Source organism: Ascidia mentula, chromosome 9 (genome assembly GCF_947561715.1).
Source record: "Ascidia mentula chromosome 9, kaAscMent1.1, whole genome shotgun sequence".
Taxonomy (NCBI): Eukaryota; Metazoa; Chordata; class Ascidiacea; order Phlebobranchia; family Ascidiidae; genus Ascidia; species Ascidia mentula.
In genome coordinates this window covers 14030810-14044725 of record NC_138574.1, presented here as the reverse complement: position 1 = coordinate 14044725, position 13916 = coordinate 14030810, and the positions used below count along the sequence as shown (strand labels likewise).

At 38.1% G+C, this 13916-nt stretch overlaps 1 protein-coding gene across 1 annotated transcript in view; it reads left to right on the top strand.

Annotated features, from left to right (window-relative positions):
- The window catches only part of LOC145914350 (uncharacterized), a 32400-nt gene that overhangs the window by 2272 nt on the left and 16212 nt on the right, over window positions 1-13916 (top strand). The window contains exons 6-18 of the mRNA XM_083002171.1: window positions 37-233; window positions 466-551; window positions 766-915; window positions 1567-1668; window positions 2150-2306; window positions 2630-2697; window positions 3055-3187; window positions 3604-3802; window positions 4020-4226; window positions 4690-5824; window positions 12191-12390; window positions 12859-12975; window positions 13228-13283. Coding sequence (XP_082858297.1) covers window positions 37-233; window positions 466-551; window positions 766-915; window positions 1567-1668; window positions 2150-2306; window positions 2630-2697; window positions 3055-3187; window positions 3604-3802; window positions 4020-4226; window positions 4690-5824; window positions 12191-12390; window positions 12859-12975; window positions 13228-13283 — 2807 coding nt within the window. The remainder of the gene's footprint in view (window positions 1-36; window positions 234-465; window positions 552-765; window positions 916-1566; window positions 1669-2149; window positions 2307-2629; window positions 2698-3054; window positions 3188-3603; window positions 3803-4019; window positions 4227-4689; window positions 5825-12190; window positions 12391-12858; window positions 12976-13227; window positions 13284-13916) is intronic.

Genomic DNA, 13916 nt, shown 5'->3' with positions numbered 1-13916 from the left:
CTTACCCCTACGTCCAGTATTGATTTCCTCTTTCAGGCTGAGTCCTATTATCGCCATGCAGCACAACTTGTCCCCAGCAACGGTCAGCCCTACAATCAACTTGCTATTCTTGCTGCGGCCAGTGGTGACGTGCTCAGTACAGCATTTTATTATTGTCGAAGTCTCGCGGTAAAGTATCCATTCCCTGGTTCAGACACAAACTTAAGGCGCCAGCTCACTAAGATCATCGCTGGGTTTGTTCCTTTGTTACACTTACAATTTTTTTAAACTTTTTTTGTATATAGCAAGCCTTATGCCTTGGGTTGAACACAAAGTTATCACAGTGTACGTTCATCGTAAAAAAAATGTACATTAGTAGAAATTGAATGAAATTGAACCTCATATCTGTAGCGATTTTATTTTCTCAACCGCCACTGTAGTTATTACATAACTGCCACTGTACTTCATAGTATTGTCTGCTTTCAGGGATGAACCTCGACACACCAAGATTTCTACAAGTGAACTCGTCAAGTTTTGTCTCAAGTTTCATGCCTGCATATACTTGAAGAAGCGTGAGTTGTAGTTTGCGTTACTTTTAAGTTGCCTACACGTAAACTGAGCTATAACTATTTGCTTTTCAAATCACTCGGTCAACTTTTAACTAAGAATTTTGTGGTTGTAAAACTCAACAAGACTGTTTGGTCTTTTGTAGAACCATAGCAGTGTTCTATATTGTTCGTCTACCATGTAATATGGTTGTAAATTCCACTTTTAAATGTTTTTCAGATGAGGATGAACTCAGTGGAATGGTTGAGCGCCTCGCAGCCTTCCACAAAGCTCATGTCCGAGCTGGCTCGTTGTCACGACAACAAACCGCTCATATGGCTTTCCTGAATCTCTTCTCCTTGCATCATTTGGCTCCTAATGGCCTGAACAGTGAGCCATGCTTTTTCTTTACTATGTACAAAATTTACACTGAGTCATTTGGGAAATGTTGAAGTACATAGATAAAAAAACTATCAAGTTTAAGCGAGTTGACCTCGTTGAGTTAAATACTGGTGATCATCTGTCTTATTTGTCACATTATGAAACATGGCAAACCAATTGTTTTATTTCAATTTAAGAGTGCCACTGTAATCCATACAAGCCTTGGCAACAATATAATCTTGGTTAAAACTAATTGCTAGCTCAATAAGCCAATGTTGTGTGACATTGAACCAATAGCTTGCTGTTGGTATTAGACAAAGACATGAAAGCAAATTGACACAACATAATTGATATTTGTTAGATCCGTTAAATTTGATTGACTGGTCTGGGACTACAGGAATATACACTGATTAATCATTTTCCAAATTAAATCAAGTTTTGTGTATTATATTTATATTAAAGACTGAGACAGTTCAGACAGTGTCCCATCAAGGACGAAATTTTGTCACCAAGAAAGATTTTGTTAATCACATCGTGATCATTGGTCAACATTATCCTGAACATTTAGTTGCTTTGTAATAAATTTCCAACTCCTTCCTTCAGTAATGTTTGTTAATCCACAATAAATTAAGACCATTGTCAGTAATTTCTGTTTTGTAGATAATGGTTACCCACTCCTAAACACAAATGAAAAAACAGAAGATAAAGAAGACAATGAACCAGATGTGAACATACCCTGGCAAGCTATGCTTATGTATACAAGTGAGTTACAACATTATTGTGCAAATAACTACTTGGATCCCTTTTTTGTGGCAATTGTAACACAGCTTTGTGCTGTGGTCAACCAGTACCTGTCAGCAACTTTGTATAACTGAAATACCAAGGTGTTACGTATTATATGGCAAGGTTAAGATGTATATATAATTTTCTGCTGCAAATATAATAAAAGATCTAAGTAGTCATAGCCATAAAAACAAGTTTTTTATTGATGCATCTTGTCTATATCTCCATGTTGGCTAGCTATATTCACATTTATCACACAATAGAACCTCGATAAAAAGACAGCTTTTTAGTCAATTGAAAACCTACATACATATATAAATATATATATGTTTTGAACGTTACATTAATATTAAACCTATTATTATCCTAAGTCTTCATTAGCACGATAACTTATAAAAAATGATAACTTATGAGGAAAATAAGTTTCCAAAACTATGTGTTTAATCTATTATATCTGCAGTGCAAATGTTGGGTGGACTCCTGGCTAGCATTCCGGCCCACAGTGACGATGCGTCAGATCTGGAACATCCAACGTTACCTGCTGTGAAAATCATACTTGATTGGCTCGCAGCCAACCCAACTGCACTTAACTGCAAGGAGATTTCGCAGAGCTCTAGGTGGGTGCCTGAATATTATACCAATGGCAGTTGCCCCTACATTTTGTTTAGGTTCGTTTGAAAGTAATTTTATGTCTCAGGGGTACAAAAATACGAAAGTAACATGGTATTTGTTGCACAGAGCTGTTTGTTAAAAATATGTGTCAATATGCAATGAATTTGTAAAAACCACAGTTACATTTTATGTGCTAAAACTATCGGTGCCAGAATTCATATCGTGTATTACAACCAAGTATGAAAAAAGTTATTTTTTTGCACGTTTTGTTAAATTTGCTTGACTTTTTAACGCTAATAAAGTCTTAAATATTTACAATTTGTTGCAGAGTGTGGCCTCGACTTGCAAAAGTTCTGAATGCCCTCGGTAACCAGGACAAGGCAAACAACTCTGACAGTAAGTCATTTGTGGTTTGTACTCATGCAGATGGTATGAGTGTCATTGTAACAAAGGACAGATCTTGTTTGTAGTCTAACCTTGTGTAACGCCCTCTAGGGAGATTTGTTGTTGTAAACAAATAGGGAGGATAGAAAATAATTGTCTTCATGGTCAAGGCATGTGAAAGTATTGTTTTCTGTACAAAGTTGACAATGTTGAAAGTAGGTCATTAAAACATCTAAATGCTGTTTGTTACATCTTATTGTAACTGTCATAATGTTTGGTCTAAAAATGCAAATGTATTAGACAAAGATTAGTTTATTTAAAATACCTTAGCAGTCATGACATTCTTAGTTATGTTTTCTGTATTGTCAGACAAACCTTTACCTGAAGATCTTGAGTTACGGGGTTTTGTTGGTTTAAAGCAGCCACTGTCGAAACTTGATTTTGCGGCCGGTACAGAAAGCTCCATTCCCGAAGATGGGGAACACCCTTGTAGGTGTTACAGGTCTGTATTGCTTGGTAAAAATATTTCCTTAATTGCCAGTAAGCTGCAAACACTGTACACTGTTTGACATAACAAGGATTATCAATACAGCTTACATATTGACAAAGCAATATTTTGGCAAAGCTAATTATATGCAAGGGAAGGAATGGATTTTAATAAGTAGCTTGCACTGGGTCAACATCTAAGGCAATTAATACAAACATTAAATATATAGACTACAACAAGATGGCATAAACTGTAGCAAAAACAATTTGACAGGTTCTTCCAATGAAGTTTTCTCAAGAATGACTCTGCCAATATTTGGTTTTATTGTCTAATATTGACAGTAATATTGTTTGGTTTTATTTTTTTCTGTGTGCAATTGTGCAAGGTTTGGTTGGGAAACACTGATTTAGAACAACTTTCCACTTGTCCAGGCTTTTCCAACTTGGTATTTGCATCTCGTCGATAAATTCTGACCTTCTCTCGGTGGTGGAAGAAACAACAGGAGCAGTTTTCAGTAGCAGTGTTGCTCCATCCCCACAGCACGGGGTGAAGTTTAACGGAGTGGAGGAAAAGAGTGAGATGGAAGAAGAAGATGAAGAGGAAGTGGAGAAAATTGTCGAGGATGATTTGGTTGGTGGAAGTTGTTCAGTAAAAATAAATCCTAATTTTTTGTAAAAATTAACCTTAGTTTAATTTTTGGGTAATGTTGTGTACTTGTATGGCCCTCAAATCATTTTTTACATACGAAAGTATAAGTTTGTGTCCTTTTTTCGCCATCCTTGCTGTATTTGTCAAACATGTTCCTCATGATTTGGTATTGTAAAAAACTGCTTCTTTATCTTCACAGGATTCGTCATCCTCTCCACAGCACACAGCCACTCGCAAAGTGAAAGAGGTTCGTGTGGTGGAACCAACAGGGGGTGCTCGAAAAGCTGCTCCTCGTGGCAGAACGATCATAAAATCATTCGATGATCACCAAGGATCAAGGAAGAAGAACAGAGCTCCGAGAATGCAGAACGTGGCTGTGCAGATCAAGCCAGAGAATAAACTGAAGGTAGGAGATTAGAAAACAATGTGTTGACATGACATCGCCACAAGTAATACTCCAGCCATGTACAGACAGTAGACTGGTCTCTAATAAATAAATGAGTGTTGCTCAAGAAAGATGAAGATGCAAACTGGAGGGCCCAGTCTTTTGTGGTACTATGATAAACTGAACAATGTGGTGACAATTGAGTACATCATACCAATGGTAATGTGTCTCTTAAATGTACAAAGTATCCCAACATTGAAGCACGTTTTACAATCAAGAGCAACTGATAAATAATCGAATAATGACTAAATGTAATATATTAAAATTAACTGCACTATCACACACCTTTAAAACAATGTGCCAAAATGCTGAGGGAGGTGTTCTGACACCAAAACACGCCCCCCCCTCCTAGATCCGCCACTGTTTCTCTAGAGTATCTGATAAATAATCAAATAATTAACTTGGACTTAATCGTGTTTTTCAGGTTATTAAAGAAGAGGAGGGTGGTTATGTTGACAGTTACACACAGAACGACGTGGAAACGGAATCCGGTGGACCAAGCAACGAGTCGTCACAGGGTGATGGGAGTTCCCCCATTACCGGCATCCAACCAAGATCTGGTCACCGTGTCACTTTTGCTGCGGCCCCGCAAATGTCCCCCACCCAACACCTTACAGAGGAACCCCACTCCCCTGGCCCTGGTTACCGTGAACATGTTAGCGTTGTGTTCCCGACAGTACCGTTCCTACCGCAGTCATACAACCTCGGCCCGATTTACCAGCAGCCAGCTATTCCCGGCAACTCAATTCTGGCAGCACAGTTCGCGCACAGGAATGTTGCACCCTTTAATTACTCCCATCCACAGAATGTTGTTGGGAGGACACCAATCGGAGTTTCCCAGTTACAAGCCATGCCCCCCCAACAGTCCCTCCATGCTCCCGGATCAACTCCTCCACATCCGACGGAACTTCCGAAGCCGATGTTTAGTGGGTCGCGCTACTCCCATCTAATGCCATCTGAAGGTTTCCATCCTTCACAAATTTCCAGTTCCCCCTCTGAGCCTGTTGGAAACCTGGAACACCCACCTCGTCAGCGACCAAACGACATCGGCTATTTGTTGTCCCAAAATACCACAAACATGTCTTCGATGTCTCCCGTCAGTCAGGATCAGAGTCCCACTCAGCGACCTCTGGCTCCAAACATGTTTCTTCCACCTCGATTTCCCAACCGTCAAATGCCGTCCATGCAGATGCAAGCGGAGATGGATGCAATCAACGATTACCGCTTCCCTGCAGCCTCCTCAGTGTCCAATAGGAATCAAGAGCTACATCGCCAGCGAATGGAATTCCTTGCAATGCGACCACAAAATTCCAACCCGATGGAAAGAGCCCAGCAGGATGTCAACCTTAGTTCGTTTGAGATGTCGTCGATTCCCGGAGACAACAGAGCCCGTAACTTCTTTAATCCTTACATGAATCCTTCCTCTGCCAACATCCAAGGAGGAGGAAGCAACAATACTTCCTCCACATCATCTCCTACTCCTGGAGCGGTTGGAAACCCGATATCGAACGTTGTGAACCAGACAATCTCCCCTCAAGCTGGCAGCATGAATTATCCAGGTAGGTTTTTTAAAACTACCATAATAATCTGTGCGTCCCTGCAGGCAAAACGAAAGTGGAATGTGTAGTTTTACATAAGTTCTGATGTTATTTTGTTCATACCTGTTTGGGTTTTATGTTCATCCATTTACTGTGAAAAATGTATCTTAATTAACAAAAAAATTAAAAATGTAAAATACCAAAAATGTGCCACTGTTCTTACCAAAACATCAGTTTGTTTTGTAAGGAAATAATTTTGTCAGCCAGAGGCATATACAAACACATGACTCACCCTTTTGGTTATTATATCATGACTCGGAAGATAACTTCAATCCAGTTATTTTTTACACAGGAATTTCTGCAATTGGACGGAGTCTGTCGTCCATGTTGGGTGAAACTTCCTCTGCTGGCCTGGAAGGCCAAAGAAGACCAAATAACTTGTCGTCTATCCAAAGATCTCAACCTCCTGGTTTTGCCGGGTCTCCGAGCCAAAACGTTTGTCTATTTTTTATCATATTTTGTGGTGGTAGTTTGGTTCCATTTGGCTTGCCTCCTACTATGCTGCAATGGTGATTGACTTTAAATGTGTTCATTTATTTTCCTTCTACTGTTATTGTCAACCATAATGTGTTACTTTAAGCATCAAAATGTGTGTAAAATAAGTTTGGTAAAACTAACGCAAATAGTATAGCTGAATGGAAATATTTATTTCCCAGTTAAAATCTGTTGGCTTACAAAACAGCGAATATATTTCGGTGTGAAAAGCTTGAAATTTATAAATAAGGTAAAAAAGCTGAACAAGAAGATGACAAATGTATTACACTGGAAAAAGTATCGACAGTGTCAATTTGAATATGTGTTGATTCCTTGTTCATTACTAATTTAAAAATTAAACATTGTTGTTTCAGCTTACTCAAACTGGCCTACCTTCCTTCTATAACGAATCACCTCCTAAAGCGGTTGAAAATATTTTCACACGAGATGGAAATCCATCCATGTTCGGTATCTCTCCCACATCTGGTTCAAACCTGGTAAGATTATTAAATTTTTTAATTGTAATAACAGTTTTTTCTGGATCTAGTACCCTGTCAGTATTTTTATGTAAGTTTGGTGTCGAACGAATGATGGTGATTGTATAGTATCCATAAGGTGGAAGTCTTTGGCCTGCAGTTTGACCATCCAAGATCGTCTGATAGTCACACCAAGCTGCACTTATGAGACCTTATATGTTGAAACAGTGGCCATCTGTGCATATCACAAAACTCGTACTATTGGGTCCATGCCTATTTTAATGTAAATGTTGGAAACAACGAATCTATACTAAGCTGTCTGTATAATGGTTGTTTAGAACTTTACACAGAAATCATATAATCCATTTGTTCTAAATTATGTGAATTCTCAATTTTGCTTGTTGCTGATATTGGACAACACCTTGTTGTTTAGGCTGAAGAGTTGAGAGCTTATGGAAAGGTGCCTGCAAACCAACCAACACCTGCTGATATCTCCTATTCCATAAACCAAGACCGCGTTAAGGTACAAGAGTTGTTGATATTTTTTGAAAGCAGCTACGTTTCATACTGTGTTCCACCTCAACTTGTGCTGATACACACAAATGTTAGGTATTTTAAAATGGATTGTAACTGGATTAAATTAAATACCTACTATATTTCTGAATCATTGGCACCATAATTTTTGCAGTGGTTAAAATAATTTTTTTTTAATTACCAGGCCCACAAATAAAAAATTTTGCCTGTTTTTAGGCATTGTTCGAGGAAATTCCTCCGAAAGATGTGATTGAAAGCCAGAAGAAGGCGTTGTCCAAACTCGCAGCAGAGACAAAATTTGAATCTCTTCTTTCAAAGCAAGCACAAATGCCACAAAGCCAGAATAAGGTAATTCACAAAAACAAGGTAGTCAACATTTGTATTGTTGAAACTGTGCACAAAGTAGCGTCAGCCCTTTTGTTTATGATTTGTGCCAAGTTAAAACACAATAGCCATCCTGATGCTTTAATTGTACTTGATGAAAACTTCTCAACTGGGGTTCAAGGTCACCTGCGACCTATTGAGGTCCACAAGTCTTTCCCAAGCAATAATACTTATGGTGATAAAGTATATTTTGTATGGAAACATAACCAAAAAGGGTCTTTTCATTGGCTTTCCACTCCTATTTTCATAAGTTATGAGGGTTTGCAAAATTATCCAGTTGGTCACGAACCCCAACAAGTTAAGCCTACATTCAAAACAAAAGATTTGCACTGATAATTTTCTTATCCAGGAGAGTGTTTTAGTGATGGGATGTAAAATGCATTCCAATTTTATCAAAAAGCAAAAATTTGTTTCTTTACTTGTCTCAGTTCCAACCACCACTGGGTCTTCTTGGTAAAGAAGAGGAAAAAGATTCTTACCAACTTTTTCCTGACACGGGCAACACTTGGGGGATTTCCAGAGGAAATAGTGGAGGTTGGTGTTGTTTCATAACAACTGCTTGTTTATCGGGCAACTATTAAATGTGCATCAAACTGTTAATGTGAGATTGGTTGGCATGAAATGAGCAAGTATACACAATGTGCTGGTGAAAGTTGATGTCATATATATGCGCAAAAGTGCCATAATAATCATTGGGAGCTGTTTTTTTGTGTCATTTGTCGGTCGTTGATCCATTTTGTTTCAACTTTTAATGTCTCATCAGTGCAGCTAGTGATTATGACACTGAGATAGTTTTTAAAACTAGCAGACACCCAACAGATCGACGTTGATTTAAAAGTACCACACAGTGGAAATTTGTGTCTTTGCTAGTTTAAAACCTAGTCCAGTGGAATCGAGTGTAGGAAGGACGGTGTTGACAAACGGATCTTACGTTTTTGTATTTGCAAATTAAAAGAAGACTGACAGACAATAAGTGTCAGTGTATGTGATCTTTTATCGATATTTCTGTTTTATTTTAAAGAATATATGAACTGACATTGATCGTCTGTTACTCTACTTAAGTTTGCTGAAATGAAACAACAACTATTTAACACAACTCCAAACATTGAACAGACTTACCGGTTTTATGTTATCATTAATCCATCGTACAGCTAATGACATTTAATCGTGTCATATAGGTGATGGTCTGGGTTTATCCGGCCTTGGAATTATCGGCAGCGAAAGAGCAGCAGCGGCCCAACAAAACCAACCCTATTCTCCATGGGGTGGAAACCCCACATCTACAGCGCCATCTAGTGTTGCAAGTATACCTGAAGTGACTCGGGGGGAATCCCAAGTGATGTCCAGGAATCGTGGACAGGATTTGACAACTTCCAGCTTCGACGGTGGATTTACGGTAAAAATTTTCATGATTTATGTGTTTCCGAAATTTACGTAATTTTTGACGCCTTTTTGTAACGTCAATTTCGCTACAGCAAAAAAAAATTACGAATATTGGTCGCCGTTACTTTTAATTTAGTTTTCTACAATTTTTTCGATGACGAAAGCCCGAAATACCCTGTAAATATGTTTTTTGTGGATCTACCTTAATTTTACGCAAAGTTGTCCTGACATGACTTTAAGAAGGACTTTCTTGGTTCTTAAACTAAAGGTACCTGAAGGTAACAGTTTGTGGGACTGTTGCTGCCAGGCGTAATGCAATTCTCTATATAGCTGACCTTCTGGCAAAAAATAATGCATAATTCACTAACCAACGTTACATCCATGACAGAAATAGTTTGGAAACCGGTATGTGTTAATTTTTGCATAACCTTTCAGTTCGACAAACTGTTAACTTAAAACGTTTGCGATGTTTTATGCATGGTCTAATTTATTGTCAAATAAAACCACGTGACCGGAATAATCAGATTCCCCTTCCATTATTAACACTTGTATTCACTCTGTGATGTTTACAGTCGCAATCTTACTGGTCGTCACAAATGATGCCTTCCGGTCCATCGACCCTCGAGCAGCTGATCAGCCACCAACAACAACGTCAGCATTTGATAGGGAGGGACAGAACGCCCCCTTGACCCCCTCCAAAAGTCCCTCGGGCCCCCCATGTGGGAGTGCACGTGGGCGACGACCCATCTAATCTGTTGAGAGGAGAATTATGAGAGGAGAGAGAAAATAATGCCAGTCTCAAAACGACTTGAAATCTACGTCCACTGACCGATCGGTCGCACACTCTGCGCGCCCAACAGACCTTTTTGCTGTGTTTTGTGTGATTATGTAGCCATCTGACCCCCACGTGGGCCGACCTGTATATATAGGTGGTTGTTGCGCAATCGGCCGGCCCTGGTCACTTCTGTTTTCAAGTCCTATGGTAATGGCGGTACAGCAAGAGTTAGGGAAAGGGGTGATGCGTGCTACAGGGTCCAATTCTTTTCAGTGCGCTTTTTTATTTGCCAATTCCGGCTTTGGTTCGGCGAAGAGTTTGGCGGTTGCTGCGGCTCCTTTGACGCAACAAGTGTTGACTCTTGATCATTGTGGTTATCTTGTAGAAGGCGTTTTTGTTATGTAAACACCATCACAATTGTTATTTGAAGCGGCGCATTTTAATTGACAAATTTAAAAACAAACGCTGGTCTTGTGAATATTTCGTAAATATAGAAAATTAGTTTGAGCCTTAAAATAAGTACCGAAAATCAGCCACAATTGTTGTACGGGTTTTGTTTTTGTCCAGTCTGCATCAGATGAAATGATGCTACAGGGTAATCACTTATATTACGTTTAATAAACTCCTACGTTTACATTATGTTTTGTCGATCGAACCGCTTGCAACCGCCAAATTTCTACCGCCATCTTTAATTTTATCGCTTTTTAAAGAAAACCAGGCGTATACAAGCAAGGTAGTAAAAACGTTTGCAACGCAAAACTGTGGAAACCTGTGTGACGAATGTGTGTAGTGGCTTGGACGTAATTTTGGGTGAATTTTCAGTAGCTTGCGATTAAACTGGAATGCGTCGCGACACGGTAGCGTTTTTTTCGCGTAGAAATTTTTCGTCCCTCTTATTTAAGGCAGCGCGTGTCACTACTAATATTGGAACGTTATTATTCTATCGCTTTCCTTTTCGAATCTCTTTGTGACGAGTACAATAAACTAAAACGTCATGGAATCGGTTGTGCTTCTTCATCGATTATTGTGTAGATCCAAATCCGGAATCGCATCATTGACTTGTAAACAAAGACCGCGAGCATTTGGTGCTGCCAGGAAGGGTCCAGTGGGCCACGGTCCCTTCCAGATTCATAAGACCGAGGTGCAAATACGCCTATTACGTTTTCTGATACATAAGCTGACGCGTAACCCTAACCTGCATCATTTTGGCGTGGTTTTACGCTACTGAAAGTGAGTATCTTGTTTTGCTCAAGTCTTATAAGTTACATTAGGCTCCAACGGTTTCACATGTCTTCAAGACACCAAAAATTACAAGATGCACGCTGCAGGATCCTTGCTGGACGACCAGGCCAATTTCGTATGGCGATTCCTAGAGGGGTAAATAGGCATATATGTGCCCTGACAAAGCAAGCTGGTGATGAACGATAATTATGAACAATGAACAAAATTAATGTTGTTGCGGCATTATCATTTATTAACGGTTCAAACATACCGCTGATCCGCCAACACGGCAGCGAAAGTATTGTTGTCTGGGAAATTCTTGTGAAACCCCTCCAAAGGTTTTTAACCGGTGATGAACAAGAGTGCGGAAAATTCCTGTAATCTATAGAAATAAAAAGCATGCCAATAACAGAGGGTCACGTGATCGAAGTGTAATCTCGATAAAACTCGCGTAGTTGTTTCTTGTTTACTTTTTGAAAGGATGAAATCAGTACCTGGGCAGACATGTCACACAAGTAAATGCTCCGCTCGTGTAAAAGTCGAAGTTACACTTATTTGTAGATAAAGTATGTGGACCTGCGAAGGGCGAAAACTTTTGGTCTGCTAATTTCGTTGTTGTAGTCACCGTATGTTAAAATCACAAACGACCGGTATTTCCGCTTTCGAGTAATACGGGGTCTTACCAGGACACTGTTCTGCTTATATTTGTTCAAGGCATATTGTGATGATTTATGGCAGAAACAGAAATAAAAGCTAATTTAAAAACGATTTGCCGGCAGTAGGTTAAGTTATAAACGCATTTCAAAATTCTAGTTATATTTATAGTATTTGATGTAGCCACACATTTTCCAGGAAGATTTTCGAAAAAATGTAAACCAACTATGATAGCACTAACTTGTTATCTGTGTTATGTATTATTGTTACAGCCTAGTTATTATTTTATTATTACAGTTTAAAATAGTTGGCACTGGTGGGCAAAGGTCATGTAAACCCACCTCATTCTTGCTGTTGGGTGCAGTAGTTTATTATTGAAATAATCCTTCCATCAAAAGACGATAAAACATTTAAAGATGGAGCAAGAATTGTGGAGACAATGCGTCCGTTGGTTGATAGATACTGGCGTTCTTCCAAGACAGCATCGAACATCTCAAAGTTATGCTGTTGTATTCGATCTTGCCCAAACTCTTCGTGATGGTGTGGTTTTGTGCAATTTGTTGAATGTGATTAAACCAGGCGCAGTTGACTTTGCTCGAATCAATCTAAGGCCTCAAATGCTTCAAGTAAGTTTTATTCATTTTTCTCAGCCATAATCGATATGCAAGTTAATTTTAAATCCTGTGTTTTCAAGTATTACAGAGGTTTAGATATTTTAAATGGCAACTACCAAACAATTTTACTCAAAAGGATATTTAACACCTGTATGCTGTATTATAAGCTTTTAAGACAATGTTATACTGTCTTAGGTTAATGTTTGCATTACAAGATTTATGAAATATAAATGGAAAACTTACCTTTGTGTTTATGGCAAAAACAACAAGATTTGCAGTTTTGTGCATACATATTGTTTTTTAAATATCAGTTCTCCAAAGGATTAAGCTCTTAAAAAATAATAAACATTGTAGCAAAACCAAAGATGAACGAATGTATCTGTAATATATATATAATATATCCCATGTATCTGTTTTTTTTCTTGTATATTGGAAAATCTTTGGGACACTTATCCAAACTCTTTTAAATATTGTTTGCAGTTTTTGTGTTTGCAAAACATTCGAACTGTATTGGAATCTTTACAAAATGTCTTCTATATTTCAATGGAAGACTTATTTTTTGCGGAAGAGTTGTTTGAAATGACCAACTTTCCAAAGGTTTGTATTATTTGTGCTTTTTATGTAGCTGAAACATGTCTTCTTTAAATTAAACTTCTGTCGGTCAGAAATACACAAAATGTTTTTAGATTCTTGACATGTTCCCAGCAAAAATCCCAGTTACACATTAAAACTAATGTGTCAAAATTCTCAAGTAAAAATTTAACAAAGAAGGAACCTAAGTTTAACCTGGGATTTTTAGGATAATACAGTGTTCTAATGAAACTTGGCTAATTAAGAGTGTATTTTTAGGTATTAAGAGTTCTATCCCTTCTTTCTCAAACTCCTGCTGCCTTATCCAGATTCAAGTAAGATTATTGGTTATTTATTTTTATAAAGTTTGCTTGCTAACAAGTTAGTTATTTTTTAAGAAAGGTTGTGTGCTCTCTGTACCAAAGTTTTCATTTTTCACAAATTAAATTATGTTTTTGGGGGACATCTTTATCCATATGAATCCAGGTTGAAATATTTCTTATCTAATTGAATCAATGTTGTTTAGATATTTTAACTGGTGTAGCCTGCTAGTATGATTACTGATTTTAGCTGTTTATATTTTTACACTATTACCCGGAATTTTCATGTATCTAAATTGGGCAGATTTTTTTTTAAATCAGTGTTTTATACGTGGTTTAACCACATCATAACTAATCATAACATTGTATTGGATTTGCTGTAATTGAAAAATAATAATGTTCATACATAATGGGGTGGTTGAACTATAGTTTCAAGCAACGAAAAATGAAAGTAGTCATCTTTGCTTTGTTTCCGTTGCTCTTTGCCCCAAGTGTCATTTGGGGAATTTGTGCAACTAGTTTCACTCTTGTGAGGCGTTAACCAGAACAGCACTCACAGTATTTAACCTGCACTAAATTATCATTGTCCTTGATCTTATTTTGTAAGTTTATGTAGTTGTTTGTATATACATGTACAATGTGGACAAG